This window comes from Jaculus jaculus, chromosome 6, assembly GCF_020740685.1.
Source record: "Jaculus jaculus isolate mJacJac1 chromosome 6, mJacJac1.mat.Y.cur, whole genome shotgun sequence".
NCBI lineage: Eukaryota > Metazoa > Chordata > Mammalia > Rodentia > Dipodidae > Jaculus > Jaculus jaculus.
In genome coordinates this window covers 78,598,564-78,612,881 of record NC_059107.1, presented here as the reverse complement: position 1 = coordinate 78,612,881, position 14,318 = coordinate 78,598,564, and the positions used below count along the sequence as shown (strand labels likewise).

At 43.3% G+C, this 14,318-nt stretch overlaps 1 protein-coding gene and 1 pseudogene across 17 annotated transcripts in view; one reads left to right on the top strand and one right to left on the bottom strand.

The window, feature by feature from the left end:
- Positions 1 to 409: 409 nt before the first annotated feature.
- On the bottom strand, positions 410 to 5,473 carry LOC101610725 (annotated as a pseudogene).
- Positions 4,584 to 14,318, top strand: part of Aak1 (AP2 associated kinase 1) — a 225,578-nt gene continuing 215,843 nt past the window's right edge. For 14 of the 17 annotated variants that reach the window (XM_045153163.1, XM_045153158.1, XM_045153162.1 and 11 more), the window contains exon 1: positions 5,742 to 6,294. In XM_045153163.1, coding sequence (XP_045009098.1) covers positions 6,132 to 6,294 — 163 coding nt within the window. In that variant the 5' untranslated portion in view covers positions 5,742 to 6,131. The other 3 variants (XM_045153151.1, XM_045153149.1, XM_045153148.1) reach the window with 3 other exon arrangements.

The following is a 14,318-nucleotide window of genomic DNA, read 5'->3' as shown; positions in this document are numbered from 1 at the left end:
AGTACACATGAAGTTTTAAAAAGGAAAAGGCAATATGAAGGGCACTGAGGTCTGGTCACTAAAAATCAGCACAATGAAAACAACCAGTAATGAATATTGAACACTAAGATTCAAATTATGGTATGTTCTTAAAGAAGTGGCATGCCAGTATTCAATCTTATTTTGAACACCACTTTACAAAAGAGTTAGTTTTTAAAAATAAAAGTAAGCCAGGCATGGTGGCACACGCCTTTAATCCCAGCACTCGGGAGGCAGAGATAAGAGGATCACCAAGAGTTCGAGGCCATCCTGAGACCACATAGTGAATTCCAGGTCAGCCTGAGCCAGAGAGAGACCCTACCTCGAAAAACCAAAAAAAAAAAAAAAATAATAATAATAATAATAATAATAATAATAAGTGAGGGGGAAAGAAAAAAATAAAAATAACAAAAACCTTCAATGACCCATTTGTTCCCAATAAACTTCAATCACATATGCTTCCTTCATTCCCCGTTCTTTTGGAATATGATTATCAGCAATTCTCTGACTTTCAAAGAGAAACCTGAGTGGATTCACTGGAACTCCGTCTTTTACAATATAATCCTTTGAGTTTCTCGAGATGTGCTGTCATTTTCACTTTGAAGTGAATCTCACTGCTATCCTGTCCAATAACTTTTAGTTAATGTATTCTCCTTCTTTCTTATCGCCCAAGTCCTCAGTTGAAGGTTTTGTCTCCTGGTCAGACATGGTGACAGCAGCTTCACCTGGGGGTGTCTCTGCACTGTAGTGGTCTTGGGCATGTAGAAGATATCTCTGGGGTTTACAAAATCCATTTGAAAATTTTTATTTAAGAGAAAGAGAGAGAATGAGAATATGGGCATTCCCGGGCCTCTTACCACTGATTTATGTGTATCTGGCTTTATGTGGGTACTGCGGAATTGAACCCAAGCCACAGGTTTTGCAAGACAAGTGCCTTTAGTCACTGAGCTATCTCGTCAGCCCCCAACATGGTTTTAAACAAGAACCTTAACCAGTGATTAATCTCTCCATTTTAAAACCCACCAACATGGTTTTATAATGTATTAACATACAGAACAAATGCTAAGAAGATATTAATCTGTATGTCAATAGCAGTGATCTTTGGAGTTACAGCTGATTTTCCTCTTTATACTTTTTCTATGAAGATACAATCTCTTTTCTAATTAGAGAACAAAACCAAGACACCCTTGGGAAAGAAAAAAAAAAAAAGATGAGAATGCTTTCCAGTTCCCTTCTGTTGAATGGTGGTTCTCAAACTAGACTGTGTTGGAATTACCTGGACGTTTGGAGACTGCTGCCTCTGCTCAGCCTTCTTACATAGTAGGACTGGGTGGAGTGCAATCACTTACATTTCTCACAAGTACCACTGGGTTGCAAGATGGCAACAGAAATAGCAGCATAGAGCCTAATATGGGTTTTGAGGTCATTCTAGTTCTGCCCCTTGTAGGTCTTTGTGGAGCAATGGCTAGCATACTTTAACCCTAAACAGCTTCCACACTGTTATAATGAAAATATTGACACACGTACTGCTAAGGGTAAGTCACATAGTTAAAACACTTGACACAGTGCCTGATTTGGCTGAAGTATTTAATGTCAGCCCTTTTCTAATTCATTCTTTCTAATGATGCAGTGCACTGTTTCCATAACTGAGTTTACAGTGACATGATTTAGCCACACCACAGTTCAAATCATTTGTTCCAAATCTAGGCAGAAAAATATGTCTGTCACTATCAAGATTTCCAGTGTTCATAAAACATGGAGGATAATAGTATAAAAATAGCTGATATAGATAATGGTATTCATTTTGCAGGGCTGCCACCATGAGGATTAAAGAAGATACCATGTCAGGTCCTTGGACAGTAAATGACAAATCGAAGACGCACTGTCAATGTGTTATTTTCCTGTTCCCTTTAACTTGAGATATACCCACAGTCATTTCCTGGACCTTCTTCAAGTTTACCTAATGTAGAGCACGTCCATCTTTCTATCTCAGATTATTCTCTTTTGGGTCACAGTTCACTTAAAGTCAGTTATTTAGTTCATTTATGTGCTGGTAAGAACACACTTTATATAGCCGAATGGACTGTGTGTCCAAGGAGGTGAACACGACTTTGGTGGTTTGACTCAGGTGTTCCTCATAAACTTAGGTGTTCTGAATGCTAGGTTCCCAGCTGATGGAGATTTGGGAATTAATGCCTTCTGGAGACAGTGTATTGTTGGGGGCAAGCTGATGGATGTTATAGCCAGTTTGCTCATGCCAGTGTTTGGCACACTCTCCTGTTGATATTGTCCACCCTATGTTGGCTAGGGGGTAATGTCCACCCTCTGCTCATGCCATCCTGGAGCTTCACCCCTCGAGCCTGTAAGCCAAAATAAACCTCTTTTTCCCACATGCTGCTCTTGGTTGCGTGATCTGTACCAGCAATGCGAACCTGACTGCAAAAAAGACCCTTCCCTGACTTTCAGGTACCTGACTGCAAGGATAATATATACAAAAACTGGTACAAGGAATCCAAAGTGGTGTGGGACAGATCATACAGAAAAGAAGTGTTGGCAGTCTGGAGATTATATTGTTCTCAAGAACTAGATAAATGACTCTGAACTGTGAGAGAGCTCTGGTTTTGAGGTTAATAGGTGTCAAGATCTAAGTGATCTATGGTCTATAGTCACAGCTGTGAAGCGCAGATTAGGTTTCTAACTATGTTCAAGTCTTTTAGTTAGTTTATCTGCTCTTCCTAGACAGCTTAGCTTAGCCAGTTAAAAACTGAGTTGTGACTTTGGACAAATTACTTTGGTTCTCCATTAAAAAATTTTAATTTGATATTTTATTTATTTATTTGAGAGATATAGATTAGATAGAGATAAATAGAGAAAGAATGGGCACACCAGGGCTTCCAGCCACTGCAAATGAACTCCAGACGCATGTGCTACCTTGTACATCTGCCTTACATGGAATTGAACTTCAGTCCTTAGGATTTGCAGGCAAGTGCCTTAACCACTAAGCAATCTCTTGAGCCCTAGTTCCCTACTTCTAAGATGAGTTTAATATAGTAGTCTAAACCTGGTTTGATGGTGCATGCCTTTAGTCCCAGCACTCTGGAGGCTGAGGTAGGAGGATTTCCAAGAGTTTGAGGCCAACCTGGGGCTATACTGAGTTCCAGGACAACCTGGGCTAGACTGTGTCTTGAAAACTAACAACAAAAAATACATTTATGTTTATTTCATAGGGTTGTTGTAATGATTAAATAATATATGTGAAACAAGGAAAACTGGATGTTGTATTGCTTATTTATTTCTAAAAAGAATGCAAGGCAAGAAATCTAGTCTTCTGGCCTTTGTTTTCGATCTATTTATTTTAAAACTACCTGTAATTCTGATTAAAGCACCCAGGTGGATGATCAATAAATTACATGTTAGCCAGGCTTGGTGGCACATGCCTAAAATCCTAGCACTCCAGGGGGGTAAGAGAAGTTAAGGTAAAAGGATTGCTATCAGTTCAAGGTCAGCCTGAACTGGGTGAGTTCCAGGGTGGCTGGGACTGCACAGTGAGACTCTCTGCCTCAAAGAAACAAAAATAAATAAATATTAGCTACCATACTCTAATGTAAGACTTGCGATTTGTCTAAGTCTGGTCTACATTAAGAAAGTCCGAGAAACAAAAACTGATAAAGGAATACAATCTACCAGATACAGGACCTAACATTCTTTAAGTTTAAATTTTATTTTTGACAATTTCATACATTATATAATGGATTTTGTTTATATTCACACTATTACCCTCTCTTATTCCACTCTCACTGAACCTGTTCTTCCCAACTAGTCCCATTGTTTTCATCCTTTTTTTGGGGGGGTGACCCACTGGGTTAAATTAGGGTTGCTTGTTTGTGTGTGGGGGGGTTATTTACTGGAACTTGGGCAACTTATCAGTGGCTACACCACTAAAGAACAAGATTCCTTCTCCCCAGTTTCTTTTCAAGTCGGTCAAGACCTAATGGTGCTGATCAAGATGGGAGTCAATAAGCTCTAACTGCATTTGAGATTTTCCATGTATTTTAAGATCCACGTCAAGCTTACTTAGACAGAAATAGAGCCTTTTAAGGAAGGTGAAAAGCACAGCCTCGTGGGCTGCTTTGGGGGTATGCTCAGCAGGTTTAGTGGCTCACCTTGGCAGTGGCTGCATGAATGAACATGTGAACTAAAGTGGCAAGGTTGGCTCCCTCCGGAAAGAAAGATGCTTTGTTTACCCTGGGAGTTGAGTGATAATGGCGCCACTTGACAGTAGAAGCTGCAGTAGCACTTCCACCGCCAGCCCAGCTCGCCTCAATATTCAGATTAAGGGAAGCAATGACCATTTATTCATGGGACACCTTTCTCTATCCTTCTCAAATGCCTGCTGAAGAAATTCCAGGGCGAATTGCAAACCAAGAGGGCGGTCGCGCATCATTAGGACGTGAGGAGGGCGGGTGGAGGTGAGAAATAATCTACACTCAGGAATTAGAAAAATCACAGGTTTCTGCAGTGAGGGAGGCAGAGATTTGGAACGACTTCAGCATCATCTACAAGGCAATTTGGGGACGGAGAATGTACTAACCGCCTTCCAAGTCTTCCGCGTTTGATAGGTGCGACTCATACAGCCAGCCTTCCACACCGTCCGCACTCGGGGACGCCAGGTAAAACGAGCTTCTTTCTAAAGTTTTGAGGGAAGGCAGTAGGTGCGTTTAGGTTCCCGTATGCCGGGGTCGGTGAGGACCAGCCGAAGTGTGAGGCTTGAAGGTCCCAGGCAGCCGACAGCACCAAAATCGGGGCGTATCCACCTTGCACCCAGCCTTCAGCGGCTCCTCCAGCATTCTCACGGTGGAGAAGGCGGGAAGGCTCCTGCTTTACGTCCGTCAGCGCTGGCTTGGGGAGGCGCGAGCTACCCGCCGGCACCAAGTCCCCATCGCCCTCTCTCCTACACCTCCGCTCAGGCTACGGTCGGGAGACCCCCAGACCAGCCCGGGCAGAGGCTGCGAAGTCCAATCCTTCAAGTGTTAGCAGTCTGCACCAGGTGCAAACCACAATTCCCAGAGTGCATCGGGCCAAGAGGCCTCACATAAGATGGCTCCCGAGAGTGAGACGTGTGGTGGGAAAACGAGTCTACGGCATGCTTACAGATGTGTTTAAATTTCCACGTCTCCACCACCCAACTACCACCTTCGAGACCCCGGAGGCAACAGACTAAGGCGCACCCTCTCCAGAGGCATTTCGGGAGTTGTAGTCCAGCCTTCGGACTGAACCGAACTACCTTACCCAGCGTGCCCTGCGGTCGGGAGCGAGCAACGTTCTCTTCTCTTCCAATACTCTTTGCCACAAGACCCCCTTCCCTGCCGCCCTTCTCGCGGTTGATTCCTCTCCATCCTTCGCCACAGCGGCGGTCAAAGCAGCGGCCCTGATTCCGGACTGCGCGGCTCAGGGAGGCGCTTCCGGCTGCAGGTCACTTCCGGGTTGGTGGCCGAAGCCGGCGGGAGCGCGCGCGGGGGAGGGGCGGCGGGTCGGCCTCCGCGCGGCGCTGAGCGGCGCGGCGCTCTGGGATCAGCTGGCGGGCGGGCGGGCGAGCGAGCGAGCGGGCGCCGAAGCGGCCCCGGCTCTGCGACAGCGCCGCCTCCTCCGCGTCGCAGGCGGGCTACTGAGGCCATGTCGCGGGGCTGGTAGCTGGGCTCGCTGACGAGCCGCCTCGAGTGGGTGCCCGGGAGCCGGGGCGGGGGGCCGGACTCTGGGCCGGTGCGTTTTCAGCCCCAGGGCTTGCCTCAGGAAAACGCACGAAGCGTTTCCTTGGGGTGATGGCCTTTGCTCTCCCTACGACCCAGCAGTTGGGTTCTTGACTTACTGATTCATCCTCTCTGCCTCTGTCATCGCAGGTTTAAACTTACGGGATCGCTCTCCGGAGGAGGAGGGGATCCGCCGCGCGATTGACAGCATATTCCTGCGGGCGCCCTTCCTCAGCTCCCACTACACGGCCGGATTCGGGTGGTTCCTCTCCAGGCTGAAGCCCAGAAGGAATCCTTAGATTGTTTTTCTTGAAAGCAAAATCTAGAAACCATCGACATTTTGCCTTGCGGCTTCCTATTTGCAAGATGAAGAAGTTTTTCGACTCCCGGCGGGAGCAGGGCGGCTCTGGCCTGGGCTCGGGCTCCAGCGGAGGAGGGGGCAGCAGCTCGGGCCTGGGCAGTGGCTACATCGGAAGGGTCTTCGGCATAGGGAGACAGCAGGTCACCGTGGACGAGGTGTTGGCGGAAGGTACGATGGAAACCAGGGCGCCGGGAATTAAAATCGTTTGCTGATGTGGCAGGACTCTGGTGTCTAGTTGTATGAATGGTTTTTGACCAGCTGACCCTCCCTTCCCCCTGCATTTTCCCTGGGAGTCATTGTCCTTGAGAGATTTAAAACTGAGTTTGAAAAATGACAAGGCTTAAGGGGGTGCGGTAGGGATTGCTGAAATTGTTTACCTCAGTGGCCTTTTATTTTAGGGGGAAAATAAGTATTAAGAAGATACCTTCTTTTCCTCACTAAATTATGCGGATCAGATGAGAAAACCTATGTGTGAAAGTGTAAATGACATTAAATTCAGGGTGATGTATTTGGCTCTCCCCCTACACCAAAACAAAACAAAACAAAAAAAGCCTTGAAATACTGATTGGAAAGGTGGGGAAGGGAGGATCTTCAAGGGAGAGGGGGTTTCTCTCACCAACTTTCTTATTTCTATAAGGAAGAACAGGATTATCTAGTAATGAAATGTATTTTTTGATGGATTTGACTAGATTTATTTCCTTACCCAGCTGTAGTCAGGTCCTCAGGATGTAGCTAAGATAACAGAAATCATAAGAAATGAATGTGATTATTTTAAACTGAGTCACCTAGGCCCTTCCCCCTCCCATTTTAGTTTTTAGTAAAAATTACTTGAGAGTGGCTCTGTTTCCTCTCTGTTGAAGAAGGTGCTGTTTAGGTCTTGTGTAAATTCTCTGTATGTGTGCTCATTTGTATGTCTGTATTCGGGTAGATACATATTTGTATACACTAAGCTTTTAGGAAATCTTTACCTGTCTCCTGGTAAACATAACCTTGACCTTCATAATTATGCCAGACTCCTACTTTTCACAGCTCATTGCTTGCTTATTTTTAATAAAAACAGCAATTTCCTTGGTATGAAGCAATTCAGTCTAATTGTATGGCCCAACCTGCTGTAGGTTGTGAGGTAGACTAGAAGGGATTGGAGAAGGGTGGGGGGAACCTCAGTGACTTCAACATGGTGACAGGGAATAGTTTATTAGCTAGGAAAGAGAGAATGAAAGCTAAGAGGCCTCTTAAAGGAGGTATTTGAAAACTTAAGTTTGAGGCAAGGACCTCTACCTGGGCCTAGGAAATGCCTGTCATGGTGGATGCTGCAGGATGGTGGGTGGATAGGAAAACTAAGAGGCTGTTGGGCTTTCAGTTTGTGTAAGCTTTGGATTCAACAGGACCCAGTTTGGGGGAACATGGTTGAAGCCTGTACTTGAAAAACACTATTTTTAAAAGATTTTAGACAGTGTCCTTGTAAAATTATTGCTTTTTTTTTGTCCTCAATACGGCTCCAGTTGGACTTAATCTGGCCCTGAGTCACTGTCTTCTGTACCCTTCCTTGAGAGCGCTAGTGTAGGTTGGGAGATGTTTCTGTATCTGTGCCCAGATCTGTACCCTTGAGTCTGAGCTGACTCTTTTGTATCTGTGCCAAAGCCCTTGTCTGCAGTGGGTGGGGTGTGTGTGAGAGATCAGGAGAACCAGAGATGCAGTGCTCTTTCCTCCCCCTGGATGGTCTATGCTGACATCAGAGCCCTGGAACATTTTTTTTTTTCAGCTGGGATGTTGTCTTATCATGGATGGTGTGGCTCTAAGTGGTGCCTGGTCCTGAGTCCATGGAGAGTGGTAGGGAGGAGAGGATGCAAAATTGGTCTTTGTTTTCTGGGTTGCCCTATTGAGTAGAATTCATCCTGAGAACTACATATCACGTCTTATGATATTTTTAAAACAGAGCTTAGGACTTGCAGATTTACATCACTTCATTCATTCAACCAATAGCCTACAGTGTGGCTTACACTGCTAGGCTTGGGGACATGACATTAAGCTAGATGCTAGAGTTTAGGAGCTGCTTTAAGAGGTGAAAAATGAACAGGTGTAATAGGGTGATTAGTGACATCATGGAGATAAGCTTAGGGTGCAGGAGCTGCAAATTTTACTTTTTGAGGCCCCCAATTTTAGGGATCTAAGAATTGTTTTCTGGAGGAAGAGACTGGAGCATGAGTAGGAGTTAGTCATTGTGGTGGCAGCATGGGCAGAGTAGTAAGAGGGTTTGACAATGCCAACTTCTTGATGTTCTTTAGCTATGACTGAGCTTGAATTATGTCCTTAGTCATTATGTAGGAGTATGTATGTGGCACCCAAGTTCAAAGACACCTCTAAGTTCTGAAAGGGCTGAGAGAGGCCTGATGTATGTCTGTCTTATTTTAATTAATCAGTACATTTGTTTTGAAGTGCTGGAGATCATGCTGGCCTTGCTTCTAGTAGCCAGGCATTCTGTTACTGAGCTACATACCCAGCCTGGATGTCAGACTTTAAGGAGCTGCCTGTGAATTTGGGAATATACATGTGCATTCACACATATAGTACTGTGCTTAGTAACAGTGGAGTCAGATTTAGTTCCAAATTCTGGATCTGTTCTTTACCAGCTGTGCAATGTGGAACCAAGACATTCCCAGCTTTGTTGGTTCTGTTTCCTGATTGCAGTATTCTTAAGGTGTAGAACCTTAGGGTCAGGAGCATCCTTATCACCTGTGAAATGTTAAAAATGCAGGTCTTGGCCTTTACTCTATAGATTGTGGGTGTGGGGCTTTAACAAATTCCAAGGTAGTGTCTGGTCCAAGCTAAAGTCTGAGAACCACTACCATGTGGGGTGATCTTGAGGATTTTTTAAGGCAGTGTTTATAAAGAACTTGACATTCTTCAGTTGTTTAATAAATGATGGCCATTATTTATGATTAACAGTATGTTTATAGGTAAAGGTAAATGAACAAAAATGTGAAGATGGGTTTGACTTAAACATTCTAAAGCAATTTCTTTCTGCACTGGGTTTGGGCTGAGCCAGATGGCCTGTGCAGAGGCTTCACCAGTTCTCTCAAGGGTCTATGGATGGTTTGAGTAGCCATGTCCCATGTCCCTTTTCCATCCCCCCTTCTCTGAGTTTCTGTGTTCTGACCTTCCTACTAATATCAGCTAGACTTTTCTAAGGTCAATGAGAGTTATATACTAAATGCCCTAGGCAGTAGTAGTCAGGTAGTTTAGGGCAGTGATGTCATCAAGCACAGACCTGACCTTAATGTGGAATTGCAAGACCGAGAAATAGGTGCTGGGTAAGACAGGAGAATGCTGGGCTTCCATCCAACCATGCTCGACTGGTTCACTAACTAGTACAGGAGGAACTTTGTTGTCTGGGGAAAGGTTAAACTGTTAATCTTCAGTTAGAAGTATGTGACTATCTCTAGACTGGGAACTTTCTTGGTGAGGTTGCCATTATGAGATGCTAAATCATGTCCATCAAGGGAAGATTGGGTTTAAGCTAACAGAATGAGCTCATTGGGGAAATTAGAGTAATACAGAAGGGCTGCAAAGCAATACTTTTGTCTCACTTCCTTAGCTATGTAAGTTATCTCTAAGAATATATATGTCGGTAAATAATGAACACTTGCTGTGTCCAAGATGACATTCCAGAGCTGCATCAGTTCCGAAGAGGTGCCAGCTGGGTCCACTAAATCTCTCATCTGCACAAAAGGAATCTCAGGTCCACGGCTGATGAGAACTAACACACTATCAATCAGAAAACTTTCATAGTTTCTGCTGTCTACAGAGCAAAGTAGTATAACTTAAAGATGTGTGTCAACCCCTCCCCCATCCACATATGGCATATAATTTGAATGTCTTAGTGGTATTAATAATGAACAAATGCATGTATTCAGTGAGCCATTTATTAGTGCTTTTCTGTGGTAGGCACTGCATTAGGGTCCAGAAAAAACAAGTTGGCTGGGACATGGGCTCATTTAATAGCAAGTAGCTTTTAAGATAAATGGCTCTCACGTAGCATTGACCTTGGTGTATAGCAGACAGTAAAAAATGTCAGGATATGATAAGGAAAAAGAGCCTGGGGTGAGGGTTTGAACTGGAATCCAGCTATCTACCAGGTGTTGCAGCTAAGGGTTACCCAAGACCTTCTATCCACAGGGGATGGCATGTACAATATTGTGGAGTAGCAAAACAGAATGGCCAGTTTCAAGAATACCAATAGTTCAGTGTGACTTTTGTGGTTAGTACAAATTTTCCCTTCCCAGTCAAGGAAAGAAAGACCCATTGGGTATATGTTTGGGGTGAGCTAGAATGATGTTCTTGTACACTTGCTCTCCAACTTACATTTGGATGTGTTTGCTGCTCACTTTCTTTCTTAGCTCTGGATATTTTGAAGAACTCTCCAGTGACTACAGATATATTCTCGCTTCCCTACTATGCCTCGGTCATATACTAAGGCAAAGTAGGTCTGGAAAAGGGGTATTCCAGAAGTGTCTTAAGGGGCTAGAAGCAGACAGGCAGGTAGGTGTATGTGTATGTGTGGGGGCAGGATAACTAATGTTACAGAAACAAGTAAATAGGGAAGAAAATGATATTTGTTTAGAGCAGGACTGTTGGTGACAAAAGGAATAAGTTCATGTGGACTCTTGAGGGGCAGGCAGAGAGGTTAGTTATAAACACCTGAGGCCCTCTCTTGACGCAAATACTGGTTTGATCCCTCCTACTTCAGATGTCTTTGCCTGCTGTGAAGTCTGGTTATTTTACAGGCAACTGCAGATTTTCAGGGGGTGGTTTGTGAATGGTGTCTTCCTGGTTTTGGGCAGGATGACAGTTGCAGCTTTGCTAAATATAGCCAAGTCCAGGATTCAGAAATGAAGTTCAGAATAAGCAGTTGCTGTGGTCAGAGCCTTTCCTTTGGTCTTTGTAATGAAGTCAAGCTCATTTAATGAGAGAGCTGAAGAGAGAACACATGAGTTTTGAGTGGGAGAATGTGGGGGAGAGGCATCTACTTGTACCTCAGTAGCTAAGATGACATGTAAGATACCCCAAAATGGCTAGACAAATATTAATAAAACACCTGAAAATATACTTTATTTGTGGTATGTGCAAGTTGACACTTTAGAAAGGGGATGAGTACCAATGTTCACCTTCATCTTGTACACTTAGAAGAACAGATGCCTTCTGAGCCTACTTAAGATGTCTGTATCTAACCAAGAGATTATAGAAATTGAAATGGCATTAGCTATTGAAGTAGCCTCTAGCCAATGAGAATTTCCACTCACCTGCAGTCTGTCTTCCTAGAGTCTTATTTTGGTGCAGTGGAAGAGCACTGCAGAATGAACTTAAATGGAGGTTTGTCAGTTCTCTTCTTGCCTTATTCAATAAATGTTGCTTAACCTACCTACATGCCGTGCACCTGCCTTCAGGAGCTCACAGTCATGAGACATGGGAGAAAATCACTGTAAATGTTTGAAATGGGAAGTTGTAAAAGGCTGAGGGTAGCCACTTGGCAGAGCAGTTAGTTTTGTGTGTGTGGTGTGGGAGTAGTCAGGGAAAGCTGAGTAAAGGTGACATCTGAGGTGTGTGTCTTCAAAAATGAGAAATTAATGCTAGATGGACAAGATTGGGAGAACATTCTAGGCAAAAGGGAAAACCTGGCCAAAGAAATAAACTATATTTGTGGCCCAGAGCTGTGCTGTCCAATAAAGTAAACACAGCCATGTAGGATTATTTAAATCATCCAGAATTAAATAAAAATAACTATCCTGAAGAACCTTACTTGGTTATTGTTTATAGTTTTAGATAGGTCAGCTAGATCTGCTTTCTCATTACAAAGAGTTAGCTAGAGTAGTGGTCTCTAAATCTATGGATAGCATGGCACTATCTTTAAAAACATGCTGTGCCTTTGTGTAGGCTTGCTGTCATTAGTTAATATCTGAAAGCACAGTACATAGTACATACTTAGGATTAAGTTCATTGTGAATAGCAGTGGATATAAATCCATGTTTTAAATGATCACAGGTTTTGGTGAACTTGTAGACTATGATTGTTTCTGTGCAGTCATGTGCCTGTGGCCGCCCAGAGAATGCCCAGGTGTCCCCTCCCATCCCTCACTCACCTTTTTTTCCTTGCACCGGTGTCTTTTACTGATTCTAGAGTTTGCTGTTAATGAGTCCGAGTGATTCTTAGTTCTTTGTTCCATAGGATTAGGGTTACAAATGTGCATGGCCAGCTATTTTATTGGGTTCAAGAGATTTGAATTCTGGTGCTCTCAGGCTGCTCAGGCCCTCATTCTTGTACAGGAAGGACATCTAACTGCATAGCCATTTCTCCAGGCCAGCTTGCATTATTTTTAATTCAAGGGCTTTTTGTTTTATTCCAGAATTTTTGAAGCCTCCTGTTTGTATCATGAGTTAACTCATTTAAAACAGCATAATTAGTAAATTCACTTAACCAAGCTCACATGAATCACAGTCTTTCTCTCTGGATTAAAAGGTTTTCACCAAGCCAGGCACAGTGGCTCACACCTAATGATCATATAGCTCAGGAGATTGAAATAGGAAGGATAGCCTTGGCTACAAAGTGAGTTCTAGGTCAGCCTGGGCTACAGTGAAATTCTGCCTCAGAACCCCCCAAAAGACTATCACCATTAACGTTATGGGAACACTGGTGTTGTACTATTAAATATTAAATCTTAGGACTGGCTATATGGCATTGTTGGTAAAGCTTGCCTAGCATGCATAAAGCCCTGGGATCAATCCCTAGTTCTGCATTAAACTGGGTGTGGTGACACATGCCTGTAGTCCTAGCACGTGGGAGTTAGAGGAGGCAGGAGGATCAGAAGTTAAGATTTTCCTCAGCTATATAGCAAGTATGAAGCCAACCTGTGCTGTATGAAACTATCTCAAAAAAAAAAAAAAAGCTTTTCATTTTTAACTGTGATGAAAACACTTAACAGAATTTACCATTATGACCACTTTTTTTATATGTGTGTAGTGTGTGTGTGGTATGTATGTATGGTGTGCAATGTGTGATGTATGCACATGTAGGTGCAGATGCATATGCCCCACGTGCGTGTTTGCAGAGACTAGAGGAGACCATTGGGTGTCCTTTTATTACTCATGTGCATATTTCCTTGAGACTGGGCTTGAACATGTGTGTTACCATGCTCAGCTTTTTACATGGGTTCCCAGCAGTTGCACTTGGCTCTCATGCTTAAGTGGCGAGTAGCATTAACCACTGAGCCATCTCCCCAGCCCCACTATAATTATTTTAAGTGTATAGTTCAGTGGCATTAAATAGGCTCATAATGTGCCAACTATCACCACCATCTTTCTTTATAATACTTTTTATTTTATAAATTTGAAATTGTCCATTAAACCATAACTTCCCTTTCTCCACTCCCTCTGGGGTCTGGCAACCACCTCTCTACTTTTTGTTTCTGATTTTTTTTTTAAATTTTGGCAAATGCTTTAAGTGCCTCATATTAGTGGAATCATATAGTACTTGCCTTTTTATGACTGGCTTATTCATTGAGCATAATGTCTCAGTGTTGTAGCTTATTACTTCCCATATGTATATAATTTATTTTATTTATTTATTTGACAGAGACAGAGGGAAAAAAAAGAGAGTCAGATAGGAGGAATGGGTGTGCCAGGGCCTCTAGCCGCTGTAAATGAACTCCAAATGTGTGAGCTACTTTGTGCATCTGGCTTTATGTGGGTGCTGGAGAATCAAACTTGGGTCCTTTGGCTTTGCAAGGAAGTGCCTTAACTTCTAAGCCATCTCTTGAGCCCTATTATTTCCTTTTTAAAGTATTGTATGTATATTTCACATTTATTTGTTAGTGGACTATTGGGTAGCTTCTACCTTTTAGCTGTTATAAATAATGCTATGACATGGGTACATGGATGTGCAAATATTTAAGTCTCTGCATTTAATTATTTTGGGGTATTTACTCAGAATCGTTAGATCATTCTAAGTTAATTTCTTTTTTGAGGTAGTGTCTCGCTCTAGCCCAGGCTGACCTGGAATTCACTATGTAGTTTCAGGGTGTCCTCAAACTCACGGCAATCTTCCTATCTCTGCCTACTGAGTGCTTGGATTAAAGGTATGCACCACCACACCCAGCTCTAAATTAATTTTTTGAAAAACTTCCATCTTGTATTTTGTAG